Here is a 13999-nt window from a genome sequence, read left to right as displayed (position 1 = left end):
ACTGGAAAGGAGCTAGCGCAGTAGATAAGCTAGCTAAAATAGCGCGAGTACCCCCGGAGGAAGCCAAAGCGTGGCTTGAAAAACAAGCCCTGTGGCAGATCTATTTGCCGGCACCACGCTACGTGCCTAGAAGGAGGTTCGGTATTAACATACCTAATAGCGTTCACCAGGCAGACCTACTGTTCCTACCCCACGACAAGAGGTACAAGTATGCCTTAACCGTAGTGGACGTAGCCAGTCGTTACAAGGAAGCCGAACCCTTGACCACAAAAGATTCGGCCCAGGTAGCCAGAGGATTCGAACGCATATACAAACGCAGCCCGCTGACGTGGCCAACAGAGCTGCAAGTTGACCCCGGACGGGAGTTCATGGGTGCCGTGTCACAACTGCTAACCAAACACGATACAAAGGTCAGGCGTGGCACGGCCGGAGCCCATCGCAGCCAAGCCATAGTTGAGAGATTTAATAGGACTTTGGCTGAGCGCTTGTTCAGATATCAGTATGCTAGGGAGATGGCCACCCCTGGAAAACGATCGACTGAATGGGTCACGAGGTTACCCAAGGTGGTGTCGGCAATCAACCATGAAGTCACCCGTCTCACCGGTAAGAAACCGGCAGACGCTATCAAACTAAAATCAATAGTTGCAGAGTCGGCCGCTCCATTGCATGGGAAGGAGAAACAGATACCAGATAGGGCCCTAGTGAGGTATCTATACCAGCCTGGGGAACACGAGGGTGATAGCCGTAAGCGGGCCACCGATCCTATATGGTCAGTCAAAACTTACAACATAGATAAAGTGGATATGAAAGCCGACGAACCTAACTTGTACTACTTGAGGGATGGGCCGGGTAGGGGGTTTGTAAGAGAAGAATTATTGATCGTACCGTACAGCACAGTGTTACCTCCAACACACGTTAAGTAGTAGGGGTAATAGTAGCAAGAGCTAAGGGCCCAACCAACGCCTTATTTACTAAATAAGAAGTTGTAGAGACTTTTCTTGAAAGTGTTTTAAAACCCCCATTCCCTATACTACTGGCCGAAACTGTTTTGAGGATACCAACGGAATTTCGTTACATAAGGAATACACACTGGCATTTGCTGTGTACTTTGGTAAATAGGTGAAATAAGGGGTTTTTTACGTAAGAAAATTTTCAGATTTCTCTACCAAAGGCAAAGTCATCGTTTTTTGTTTACGAATTCAAATAAATCAACTGTGTGTTTTTATTATCATAAATAAGAAACCATTGTAGCTACCATAGCTACCAAAATTTACGTATGATATTTGCTATGACAGCTCAACCAACACTCAAAACTACGTAAATATAAAGCTTTGCAATCTTCCGTACTGAAACAAATGGCTTGCTGCGTGCCTGTAGACATCATATTTTCATGTAACATGATTAAATATCCAGGTTAAAAACGCAGAAATAGGATCAAATTAGATCAGTAACTATACCATCCAAGCATCCGAAAAGTACTACACTGCTGGGATATTTGGTTACGATCGGACAAGGAATACCATGGATATTTTTAAACAAATGGCATATGATGGGCATCCGGCCTCCTGACTGTTTAGGTGAAAAAATTCTGCTAATATGGACAGGAGCCCAGTTCCTTTGTCCGTCACGGTCGAAGGAGCGGGCGCTGACCAAATTGCGGTTTGGTTTCGTAATTAGACCGTTGGCGAGAAACATTATTCGCTCCGCATCAGTGCCCCTTTAACTGTTGTAGATTATCTGCTGAAAGTAATTTATTTTAGTTACAATACCAAGACAACTCACTCGTGGAAGAATATTGCTAATGCTACTGCGCTGCTGTTCCGTAATCGTTGTTTCCAGTTGTTGTAGAATACACACATATCTGCTATATGGTCAAGCGTGTGATAATGTCGCTGGTCCTCCGTGTATTTATTTACAATAGTCGTCCACCATTTGTCTGCTACTTCTACAGCGACCCCAATGTCATGACAAAGTTCTGTCCAAATAATGTGAATCTCAGTAGTTGTCATTGCATGTAAAAACCCACTTTTGGGTTCGTTTCATATGTTTCAAACGTCCCGCAAATTGAAGTTCATTCACTTCCTTGCTCGTAGTCACACTCTAATGTGTGATTCGATGTTCGACTAAGTCCTTGACCACAATAGATATGTATTAAGATAGAGGCGCCGTGCTTCAATGGTGACTACTGCAAGAACTTTTAGCGTTATATTGAAGCATGACCAGTCGGAAACGGCATGTGAGGAAGTGGCAATCAGGTGGCAGTAAGCCTGCCCCGCGAAATCTAACTTTATAGGTATGGCGTAAACATTGACACATTGCTGTGCTTCTGTGGGTGCACGAAAATTAGTTCTTGTCTGATTTCCATGTTACTGGATTATTTCCTTACCAGTGAACGTGGTTAAAAATACCTACGATGCAATGTCGAAATGATAATTGTGAAAGTGTTAATTAATGTATCAGAAATTATATATTCCAGTATCGAGCTTTTGGAAAGAGTTCCTTCCGTCCCCCATATTCTTTCTTCCGTAGATTAACAGGGGTAACACTGATATCAGGCAGTTACCTTATTTGAATAAAGTATCAAATAAACCAGACATTGGAGATTATTCTATATATCTGAAGTTGTAGAAATGAACTTGTTTGGTATCACATGTCTTTGCCACAAGAAAGTAATTTTAAAATATCTCAAGCGTTTTCAGATATGTTTGTCGCTCAGCTGATTCTGTCTTTTTCATCTGTTTCACCTAGCTGACATGTTTCACTGGTCAGCTCAGATAGCCTAGTGTAATCCCAGCTATGAAACTTTCTAAATGGCACTGTACCGTAATCATGAGATAGCCTGCGTGACATCTATGTTCAAGACCTTGTGACCAAGTGTTGTGTGTCTACCAACATAGAGAGTATCCAGTTCATTTTTGTATTCTGTGAGTTTCTGAAACACATGGAGCAGCCTCACACGTCAGCTTCCCTCTCTCTCTGCCCTCACACCCACACTCTCTGTCTTAAACTCTCAAACTACCTCCCTCTCTCTCTGCCCTCACACCCACTCTCTCTGTCTTAAACTCTCAAGCTGGCTCCCTCTCTCTCTGCCCTCACACCCACTCTCTCTCTGTCTTAAACTCTCAAGCTGGCTCCCTCTCTCTCTGCCCTCACACCCACTCTCTCTCTGTCTTAAACTCTCAAGCTGGCTCCCTCTCTCTCTGCCCTCACACCCACTCTCTCTGTCTTAAACTCTCAAGCTGGCTCCCTCTCTCTCTGCCCTCACACCCACACTCTCTCTGTCTTAAACTCTCAAGCTGGCTCCCTCTCTCTCTGCCCTCACACCCACACTCTCTCTGTCTTAAACTCTCAAGCTGGCTCCCTCTCTCTCTGCCCTCACACCCACTCTCTCTCTGTCTTAAACTCTCAAGCTGGCTCCCTCTCTCTCTGCCCTCACACCCACTCTCTCTCTGTCTTAAACTCTCAAGCTGGCTCCCTCTCTCGCTGGCTCCCTCTCTCTCTGCCCTCACACCCACTCTCTCTCTGTCCTCACACCCACTCTCTCTCTGTCTTAAACTCTCAAGCTGGCTCCCTCTCTCTCTGCCCTCACACCCACACTCTCTCTGTCTTAAACTCTCAAGCTGGCTCCCTCTCTCTCTGCCCTCACACCCACACTCTCTCGGTCTTAAACTCTCAAGCTGGCTCCCTCTCTCTCTGCCCTCACACCCACTCTCTCTCTGTCTTAAACTCTCAAGCTGGCTCCCTCTCTCTCTGCCCTCACACCCACTCTCTCTCTGTCTTAAACTCTCAAGCTGGCTCCCTCTCTCTCTGCCCTCACACCCACACTCTCTCTGTCTTAAACTCTCAAGCTGGCTCCCTCTCTCTCTGCCCTCACACCCACTCTCTCTCTGTCTTAAACTCTCAAGCTGGCTCCCTCTCTCGCTGGCTCCCTCTCTCTCTGCCCTCACACCCACTCTCTCTCTGTCTTAAACTCTCAAGCTGGCTCCCTCTCTCTCTGCCCTCACACCCACTCTCTCTCTCTGTCTTAAACTCTCAAGCTGGCTCCCTCTCTCTCTGCCCTCACACCCACTCTCTCTCTGTCTTAAACTCTCAAGCTGGCTCCCTCTCTCGCTGGCTCCCTCTCTCTCTGCCCTCACACCCACTCTCTCTCTGTCTTAAACTCTCAAGCTGGCTCCCTCTCTCTCTGCCCTCACACCCACTCTCTCTCTGTCTTAAACTCTCAAGCTGGCTCCCTCTCTCTCTGCCCTCACACCCACACTCTCTCTGTCTTAAACTCTCAAGCTGGCTCCCTCTCTCTCTGCCCTCACACCCACTCTCTCTCTGTCTTAAAATCTCAAGCTGGCTCCCTCGCTCGCTGGCTCCCTCTCTCTCTGCCCTCACACCCACTCTCTCTGTCTTAAACTCTCAAGCTGGCTCGCTCTCTCTCTGCCCTCACACCCACTCTCTCTCTGTCTTAAACTCTCAAGCTGGCCCCCTCTCTCTCTGCCCTCACACCCACTTTCTCTCTGTCTTAAACTCTCAAGCTGGCTCCCTCTCTGCCCTCACACCCACACTCTTTCTGTCTTAAACTCTCAAGCTGGCTCCCTCTCTCTCTGCCCTCACACCCACACTCTCTCTGTCTTAAACTCTCAAGCTGGCTCCCTCTCTCTCTGCCCTCACACCCACACTCTCTCTGTCTTAAACTCTCAAGCTGGCTCCCTCTCTACCCTCACACCCACACTCTCTCTGTCTTAAACTCTCAAGCTGGCTCCCTCTCTCTCTGCCCTCACACCCACACTCTCTCTGTCTTAAACTCTCAAGCTGGCTCCCTCTCTCTCTGCCCTCACACCCACACTCTCTCTGTCTTAAACTCTCAAGCTGGCCCCCTCTCTCTCTGCCCTCACACCCACTTTCTCTCTGTCTTAAACTCTCAAGCTGGCTCCCTCTCTGCCCTCACACCCACACTCTCTCTGTCTTAAACTCTCAAGCTGGCTCCCTCTCTCTCTGCCCTCACACCCACACTCTCTCTGTCTTAAACTCTCAAGCTGGCTCCCTCTCTCTCTGCCCTCACACCCACACTCTCTCTGTCTTAAACTCTCAAGCTGAACTCTCAAGCTGGCTCCCTCTCTCTCTGCCCTCACACCCACACTTTCTGTCTTAAACTCTCAAGCTACCTCCCTCTCTCGTAATCTTTCACTCTGGACCAATGATGGGGCGACACTTGTACTGAGTGCCTTAAGCTAACCACAGACGACAAATCTTTATAGCTTTATACCCAGAAACTAGCCCATATGTCTTAAAGGAATCTCCCCATTACCTTTAGTATTTAGGGAAAGATCACCCTGTCACAATATTATTCATTGTCTTAAAAAAATTCAATTAGGAGATAAACATCATGTGTTGGCCACTTTCCGGGTGTTATTGAATATTTGAAGCACGGGAATGCATGAAATATTCCCGTGCTTCAAATACTCAATAACACCCGGAAATTGGCCAACACATGATGTTTATCGACATTGTAAACACAAAAGTAAACCAAAGGGTTTTACTGTCTGCACTCGTTTACATCGAGAACAAGTACAGCAGTGAAGTGTCATCAGCTGGCCGTTTCAGCTGGTTCCCATGGTAGCATCTGGAGTTGCTCATTTGTGACGTCATTCTAACTTTACGTCACAAAATGATTTGAATGACGTCACCACTGTTGATGACGCAACAAAACAATTGTTTGCGAGGTTTCTACATGTCAGTACGCAGTAAATAGTCTTGCAGTTTCCGGGAATCTAATACCATTTGATCATGTTTTTCAACCAATCAGATTACAGAACACAGTGACTTTTGGTTTACAATATAGTTTGACAACTTTATGAAGTATCAGTAAGCTTGTTACTGGCTAATCCTTTATACACAGGTGCCAAGATGTGGGTGTATTCCAGTCTGCTTTAATAAGCCTGCACATATAGACCATTTAGAATCTTGCTAAATCAACTGTGCTAGCTAACACAGATTAATCAGTCAAAAGATCATTAGTTGTTGTTTGAATATCATTTACAAGTCAACTGACCATCCTGCTCTTGCTGAACTGCCATTTGCATATACATGACATGCAATACATTCACCACATCAAACCTTTTTATAACCCAGTCTTTGATTGAATAGTTACACCAGACATGAGATTGAGAGGTGCCAAATGCAAACCCCTGAAAGCTGTATATCCTTATGTCTCAAGTCTTTCTTTCCCTTAATACACAAGATAATGGGAAGATGTGTTAAAGACACATTAGTTTGTCACTGGGGATAAGGTTAAATACTGGTCATCTGGAGATAGCTGTCAAGACATTGGTCAGATGTAGAGATGTACATTTGTACTGATAAGAGAAAGCATGACAAACAGTATGTGTGAGAGAGCAGAGAGAGAAGGTCAATTGAGAGGTTGCTCCACATTCACCACACCGAAGGTTACTGACTACACAATGAACTGGGTACTCTGGGGATACTCAGGAGCCCAACATTTAGTCACATTTAGAATTGTTGGCAGTACAGAAAATCATGTTGAGGACTCGACCGTGTGAAGTGGAAAGCTGGCAACTTTCTGATTTTTTTTTTTTAAATTTGTTAAATGTACCTGTGTGTGGAAGTGTCATAAGGATTCTCTGATTCTACAGGACTGAGCATGGAGATTTATTGCTGGACAATAGTGTGAGCAGGGTCTTCTCCCACTGCATGGCCATGCCATGCTTCTGACACAGCTAGGATTGTTAAAGACACAACTCCTTTCTCCCCTACCCTACCACACCCACCCACCCCCACCCCCCTCCCCCTCGAGAGTGAAGGAGAAAGGAATTCAGGAATTCTTCCTCTGTCTTCTGAGACATTTATGAGTGGAACAATTACTGACTATAGCAAAGACAAGATACACTAAAAGTGACCCTATAAGCAATCTACTTGATGGAATGTCAAGGTTGTGTGAATGACTGCATTGTTATGTTGTGACTGTATTGAAGCACATGGAACAGTCATCTAGTTGACCTCCAGATTATTGGTGCTCACAGACACTCTGTCTTTCCCTTTCTCTTGTCAGCATGATTACACAATGTCATTTAGAAAGTGGTCAAATCCAACATGTGTCATACAAATTCTAGTACTTTTTTCGGTTGAGTCCCATCTGGGATTCGAACCCGCCAATTTACACTTATCAGAGGGGTACACAAAGTACGCAGTCTAGACTACCAGTTCCTAGTCTCTTCTTCAGGTGAAGTGAGGGTAAAACTAAAGGGATGCAGTATATATACACATAACAGTAGAGAGATAACAATGGGTAACAAGATATACAGGTTTCTATAAACTGATGTACAGGCTTCGACTGATTGATGTACAGGCTTCAACTTATGTACAGGCTTCAACTGATTGGCGTGCAGGTTTGTATTGATTAGGTTAACGAGTTACAGGTAAAGATGTTTGGATAAAGGTTAGTCACTGAGGATAAGGTGGTTCCATGCACTTGATAGGTGAACACCACCGTCTCTGTTGATTGAGGGCTTGTTCTGCTTGATTGCAATGGCTTCTAGGAGCTTCCGTTTTCTGAAGTCATTGGCGTTCCTAACTAATGTCTTGGTGTTGTCCCAAACAATCTTGTGATTGGGGTTGTGCATGATGTGTTCACGTACAACAGACTTCTGATCCAAATCTTGAACTCATGTTTCATGTTCTTTTAACCTGACAGCCAGTGGTCAACCAGTTTCTCCAATATATGTCTCTTTACAAGAGACTAGGAACTGTCTCGAAACGTTGTGGCATTGTATAATAAAGAAGTTGAACCATAAAGCATTTTTAGTTTGATTCCACCAACTTCTAAATGCCTTTGAAACAACTAACTCTCGTTTTACACCAACAGACAACATATTTAGCATGAACTGAGTGGGCCAGTGGAAATCTGTGTTTGGTGACACCATCAACTGAAACCTGGGACCAATTGACAGCAACACAATGATTCATACATCAAGAAATTGGCAAATTGACGTGTTTGTTGCACATTTTATATACAAGTAACTGAAATCCTTCCTCACATGACATCACTATGGTTCACTGCAGGGCTTTGGCAACAGAGTTACGTAACCTGGTTTCACTGACGGGCAAGAGTGAAGCAGATCTCTTTTTGGCTCGATACTTTGATCGCTCAATATTAATTAACCACAATATATTTAAGAATGAATTTGATGTTCCGCATAAGACTAACCACAAGCCTTTTTTATGCCTGCTTAAAAGAATACAAAAAATGTGAGTTTATTCGTTCTTTAAGATAAATTTGTCAAATTCAGATGGGTCAATAGCCAAAGCTTATACTACCATGTACAAACTGTACACCCTGTTAAATCTGTATGACCTTGACCTTAGATAGAATGTTGCTGCCATACGGCTTATCACTTTGAAATTTTAGACTTGGCATATGTACAATTATGGGTGTAAACAGAGTAATGAAATTGTTCCCATAATTTCTTATTTGTTTGTGTCAATAAATGCATCTAAAAAGATAAAGCATTTCTGTATTTCACTTGTCATTTAATGAATGTTGTTGTTTAAACATAAGCTAAATTAAGAGATCTTAAGGGTAATAATTTCGACAAGCAGTGTTTTGAAAGGGTGTATGGGACTTGAAGACCCTTGTAAATTCTGTATTTCCTTCGCACCTCAGGAAATATGGAATTTACAAGGGTTTTACAGTCCCGTACACCCTTTCACAACACTGTAACTAATAGTGTAGTATATAAATGTCTTCAGTGGCTGTACAGTTGTATACTTGTAGTATTAGTATAAAGACCTGTATTTGTAAACCTATCCGTACTCTTACAGAAACAGGAGTAATTAGGGTAAATTGGCAGTGTATGTGAATGAATTCATTTCAAATTTGCTTGGATCCTTGTTGGCCAAGTGTTGTCTCTCTTAAATGTCTCATCTTGATCATCTTCAGTGTGTTTTAGATGCCAACCAGAAGAGCTGAATGTTCCCAGGCCCCCAAAGACAGACCTCCTTGCCATGACAGTGGTGTGTAAGACGGAGGCCGGCTGGGTCATCGACCACCAGAGGGCAGTGGACGAGGCTTATGGCCCACCCCACCCCAACACTCACTACAGTCTGAAGTCAGCCCTGTTTGATTTGCAGTGTCCCTTTATAATGGATTCACAGTTTGAAAAGTGGCGCCATCTCAAAGAGGCACCACAAGCTCCACAGACAAAGAAGAGAAAGGTTATTAACTTTTGCTAAATAAACCTAAGATAAACAGTGTTACTGTTTGAGGACAGAAAGTGATCTGTGGGCCTCATCATGATATATCTCGACACCAGTGGCCTGTGATGTGTTCCAAATCCATGTTCAGGACAAGAAATTGGAACAAAAATTGTTGTAATATACTGGGTCTGTATTGCATTAGAAGGGACGGGGAACCCAGATACCTGGGCCAGGTTTATGTGCAAAACTGTTTCATGTTAAAAAATATCTTTCAATAATTGCAGCGAAAGAAACACACCATGAGCTGTGATGATGAAGCGGGTGAATCAAAAGAGGTTTGTTCTTTCTGACCCAGCAATGTGTTGCTTCCTGTAAAGTTTCATCATATTTTCATGTTTTCAGATTGTTGTTTACTGACAGCATGTAGACATGTATACATAAACTCACCAGGGAAATGTGTGTCTCACTGAAGTGTGACTTAAACATGTACTCATGTGAACTTATGCAATAGGTTTTCGTTTGGGGTATTTCTTGGACAGAGGAAGACACCTGGAACATAGTTTTAAGCTCATTATTTTTATTCACTCTTTGGTTAAATTGGGTAATGCAAAATCAGCTTGACTAAAAGGAATCAAAATGTATTAAATTCCAACAAAAAAGAATGAATACCCAAGGTGAATTATAACATGTGAGTAGATTCTCAATGGCTGAAAACTTTATCTTGATCTATGTATGCAACTTAGAAAGAACAAATAGTTTGTATGTTTCAGAGAAGAGCAGAAGCACTCTTTGTATATTCAAGCCAAATAATAGGTGTTACTTTCATAATGTCCAAACGTTTCTTTAAGCTCACAACTACAATTGTGTAAACAAACAATTCAGGTGAGCTATAGCATCCTCTGTGTGTCTTGTAGCTTGTTGTGAGACTGTCATCAGCCCACACGACACTTGTGAATGCTGCCCGCCAGCATGGACATCTTCTGGTGACTAGAAGCGTCCCCAGTGACAACAACATTACTGCAAGACAAGCAGCAAGTCTAGCAGGATCCGGGGACAGGCTGGCCGAGGTGGCAGAAGCATGGTCTAAGGGAGAGAACTCCTGGCAGTCGCCATATGTCATTACTGGTGATGAAGCAGGTACTCCTGGCAAAAATCTCAGATGTTTGTGTAGATAAACTAATAACAGTCTTGTTTACTTGAGGACCTGTGATTTTTTCACTGTTGTTGTTATTTGTTATTTTGCTTATTGAATAGAATTGTGCAAAAACAAGTTTCAAATTTTATGTTTTTAGACTTATCCTATCTCATGTCTTGTATTCTCTCAGTGTCATGATCAACGCACGCAGTCACACACGCACTCACGCATGCACGCACAAACTCTGTTGATAATTAGCTTAATGTTTCACAGCACTCAGTATGACAGACGTGTTTCACAGGAGAGTGACATACAAGGGAGATGATCCTGTTTTCCAGTGCCTTGATGATCACCACTACTTGATACCACCTCGATCTTCCTTTGTCATGTCCAACTATGACCAGCTTCTGCAGAACTGTGACACCTTACAAGGTAAGGGGAAAGTGTTATAAAGAGAAAGACAGTTCTACAGCATCTTATGTCAGTAGAGGTGCATTATGTGATGTTCATAGATTTGCTGTACGTTTTTATAAGTAAAATTTATTGTTGCATTAGTTTCAGGTGGGTATGATTTGATCGTTGTTGACCCTCCTTGGCAGAACAAATCTGTGAAGAGGAAGAGGAGGTATCTGATTGTCTGTTACTCTTCTTTACTGTTCAAGGCACTTAATTTAGAAAGAGAAAAAACAGAATTGATGAACTCCTATGCCACTACTTCCCAAAATGAATCACTGTGAATTGGGAAAGAAGAAGCCATTATGAGTAGGACTACATACATAACCATCTTGTGTGAAGGACTCTGTTGAAAGGGGTCCACAATTAAACATGTGAGCTTCTGGCAAGTAAGATTATTTTAATGAAAGTATTATGTGTATATGTCCCACTCTTTCTCACACTCTGTCACTTCTATACTCACCTGTACACTCACTCACTTACACATCCTGCTCTGTTTCAGCTACTACAGTCTAGAGGAGGAATCCTTCCTTCAGCTTCCGGTGTCTGACCTAGCATCACCCAACTGTCTGATTGTTGTGTGGGTCACAAACAAACCTCGCCTTACTACCTTTGTTCAGGACCAACTGCTGCCCCATTGGGGCATCAAGCGGATTGTGCAGTGGCACTGGATGAAGGTGAGTGCACCTGGTCAAATCAGACACCTGGCTAACTTGCCACATCCAACATCTAGGTCACTGGTCACAAACACCTAGCTCACTGGTCACATCAGACACCTGACTAAATTGCCACATCTAACATCTAAGTTACTGGTTTCATCAGACACCAAGCGCACTGGTCACATCAGTTACCTGGCTAACTTGCCACAGCCAACATCTAGGTCACTGGTCTCATTAGACACCTAGCTCACTGGTCACATCAGACACCTGGCTAACTTGTCACATCAGGCACTTGGCTCACTGATCACATCAGAAACCTTGCTTAGTTGTGAGACACCTGGCTCACCGGTCACATAATCACCTGGTTCACTGGTCACATCAGACACTTGGCTCACCGGTCACACAAACACCTGGCTCACTGGTCACATCAGACACTTGGCTCACCGGTCACATAAACACCTGGCCCACTGGTCACATCAGACACCTGGCTAACTTGTCGTGTCAGACACCTGACTCACAAGCCACATCAGACTTGAGGCTTGCTTGTTACTTTAGATATAATGCATAGTGCAGCTATTTCTAGATGTAGACGTATCTGTTGTTACAGGTGACAGTGGATGGGACCATGATCTGTGATATTGATTCCCCTACAAAGAAGCCATACGAAACTCTGCTCCTCGGGCAACTGGTTCAAAAGGGAAAGGAGATAACTCCAAAGAATCAGGCAGGTCCACCTGACACTTCAGCAAAGGGAGCAAACTCTCCTGATGTCACCCATGATAATGTGTCAGGGGGTAATGTGTCCAATCTGCCTGACAGTCGCGTGATTGTTAGTGTGCCCTGCAGTCTCCACTCCAAGAAACCGCCACTTCTAGGTCAGCAGCCATTACTGAAGTCAGTTTGACAAGTTTTTGATGTTCGAAATTGTCTTAGTTGGCAAAATAGGAAGTACATTTCAATTATGATATTTAGAATGTTGACACTTGTAACTGAGTGGAAGTGAATATTTCATCTTGTATGTGTAAAATACCTCATCACTAGAATTGCTGCATGTATAACAGACTTATCACCTGATGTTCTGTGTTTGTTGCCAGATGTTCTGGCCCAGTATCTACCGCCCAAACCAGCATGCCTAGAGCTGTTTGCTCGGAACTTGTGGCCCCACTGGGTCAGCTGGGGACATGAAGTGAGTTACCTCCCTTTGTATAGAAATTTGCTGATTTAACTTTACCGTTAACTTTTGAAACAAGTACCTTTATACACATTCATGACACAGACAGTCAAACAATCAAAATGAAAATATACAGAGCTTCCAAATGAATGCAGAAACTGATTGAGTGACTAACTAGTTCCTCAGGGTTCACATGTGCCATTGAGAGTTTGTCTGCACCCAGAAGCATGACAGATTTCTATATACGAGAATCCTTCCACACCAGAATGGTACTGCTGTATACCATTAACACTCCTAGAGCATTGCAATGATGCTCTAGCTTTGTCAGGTCTAGAGAGACACTTGGCACTATTGCTTTAGGCAAAGTATGGTGATTCCGATTATCAAAATTCTAATGCCAAATTAATGCAGAGTAAAATATGCCAGTTCTTAGACGTAGCAAGAGGTTGCCTAACTTGTAAAGTGAGTCCAATAAATAATACTTACATCAAGTCCTGAGATCATTTCCCTCATTATGAAGGGCAGGGAGAGGATAATGTCTGAGTAATGACATATTTTCTTCCTAGGTACTCAAGCACCAGCACGTGGATTACTATGAAGAGAAGACATAGACCTTAGAGGGGTATTCAAGGCAGACAACTTTTTCTGACTACAGTGACTGGTAGCTGTGGAAACTAAAGTGTCGACAGACCCATGAAGATCAGGGTTGAATTGGTCTTCAGCAACCCATGCTTGTCATAAGAGGCGGCTATCAGGATCGGGTTGTCAGATTTGCTGACTTGGTTGACACAGGTGTATTGCAGTTGAGTTGATTGATTTTCACTGGATTGTCCGGTCCAGACACGATTATTTACAGACCACCCCATTATTGCTGGCATATTGCTGACATGGCATGAAACACCAACCAGCCAACCCTGTGACATGGCTTTTCCCAGTGACTGGTAGCCATGGAGACAATGTCTTAAAGGAACATTTCATGTCAGGAATATGGCTTATCCCTATGACTGTTAGCTTTGGAGACCATGTCTTAAAGGAACATTACATGCCAGGAATATGGCTGATCCCTGTGACTGGCTGCTGAGGAGTCAATGCTTAAATGGACTTTTCACACATACAGTATGACTCATCCAAGTGACAGGCAGTTTAGGAGACAGTGTCTGCACAAGTCTGACATTCACTCTGAGTCAGTAGCATATGAAAGTGAGTGGATAGCATCATGTTGTTATGAGAGTGTCTCAAAGACACATGGATTGAATCAAAACATGCAGACACTAACCTTGGTCTATGATTTGATTCTTTCAATGTGTCATTTTTTTCTTGTTCAGACACAATGTGAACAGTTATCTGATTAAACTTTGAAAAATACTCTACCCATTTCAT

General features: G+C 43.5%; 2 protein-coding genes across 6 annotated transcripts in view; one reads left to right on the top strand and one right to left on the bottom strand.

The window, feature by feature from the left end:
- LOC137290526 (uncharacterized) overlaps positions 1-2260 on the bottom strand; it is a 20008-nt gene extending 17748 nt beyond the window's left edge. Inside the window, exon 1 of one of the 3 annotated variants that reach the window (XM_067821542.1) lies at positions 1783-2260. In XM_067821542.1, the coding sequence (XP_067677643.1) occupies positions 1783-2009 (227 nt within the window). In that variant the 5' untranslated portion in view covers positions 2010-2260. The remainder of the gene's footprint in view (positions 1-1782) is intronic. The other 2 variants (XM_067821541.1, XM_067821540.1) reach the window with 2 other exon arrangements.
- On the top strand, positions 2175-13999 carry LOC137290523 (N(6)-adenine-specific methyltransferase METTL4-like). Of its 3 annotated transcripts, none has more exons than XM_067821531.1 (10): positions 2175-2293; positions 8945-9219; positions 9486-9536; positions 10116-10338; positions 10610-10768; positions 10892-10961; positions 11292-11466; positions 12056-12323; positions 12543-12634; positions 13186-13999. In XM_067821531.1, the coding sequence occupies exons 2-10, from the start codon at positions 9010-9012 to the stop codon at positions 13228-13230; spliced, it is 1293 nt and encodes a 430-aa protein (XP_067677632.1). In that variant the 5' UTR covers positions 2175-2293; positions 8945-9009; the 3' UTR covers positions 13231-13999. The 3 variants fall into 3 exon arrangements, with proteins under 3 accessions (XP_067677632.1, XP_067677633.1, XP_067677634.1); XM_067821532.1 differs by having other exon boundaries at positions 2213-2293; positions 8955-9219; positions 13186-13989; XM_067821533.1 differs by lacking the exon at positions 2175-2293 and having other exon boundaries at positions 8940-9219; positions 13186-13989.

This window comes from Haliotis asinina, chromosome 7 (assembly GCF_037392515.1).
Source record: "Haliotis asinina isolate JCU_RB_2024 chromosome 7, JCU_Hal_asi_v2, whole genome shotgun sequence".
NCBI lineage: Eukaryota > Metazoa > Mollusca > Gastropoda > Lepetellida > Haliotidae > Haliotis > Haliotis asinina.
This window is presented reverse-complemented; position numbering and strand designations above follow the sequence as displayed.

Excerpts from the sequence above, each read along its gene's own strand:
- LOC137290523 (XM_067821531.1), top strand. The coding sequence starts at position 9,010 with ATGACAGTGGTGTGTAAGACGGAGGCCGGCTGGGTCATCGACCACCAG. Across the intron at positions 10,769-10,891 it reads GAACTGTGACACCTTACAAG|TTTCAGGTGGGTATGATTTG; the intron begins GTAAGGGGAAAG and ends TTGTTGCATTAG. Across the intron at positions 12,324-12,542 it reads CAAGAAACCGCCACTTCTAG|ATGTTCTGGCCCAGTATCTA; the intron begins GTCAGCAGCCAT and ends GTTTGTTGCCAG.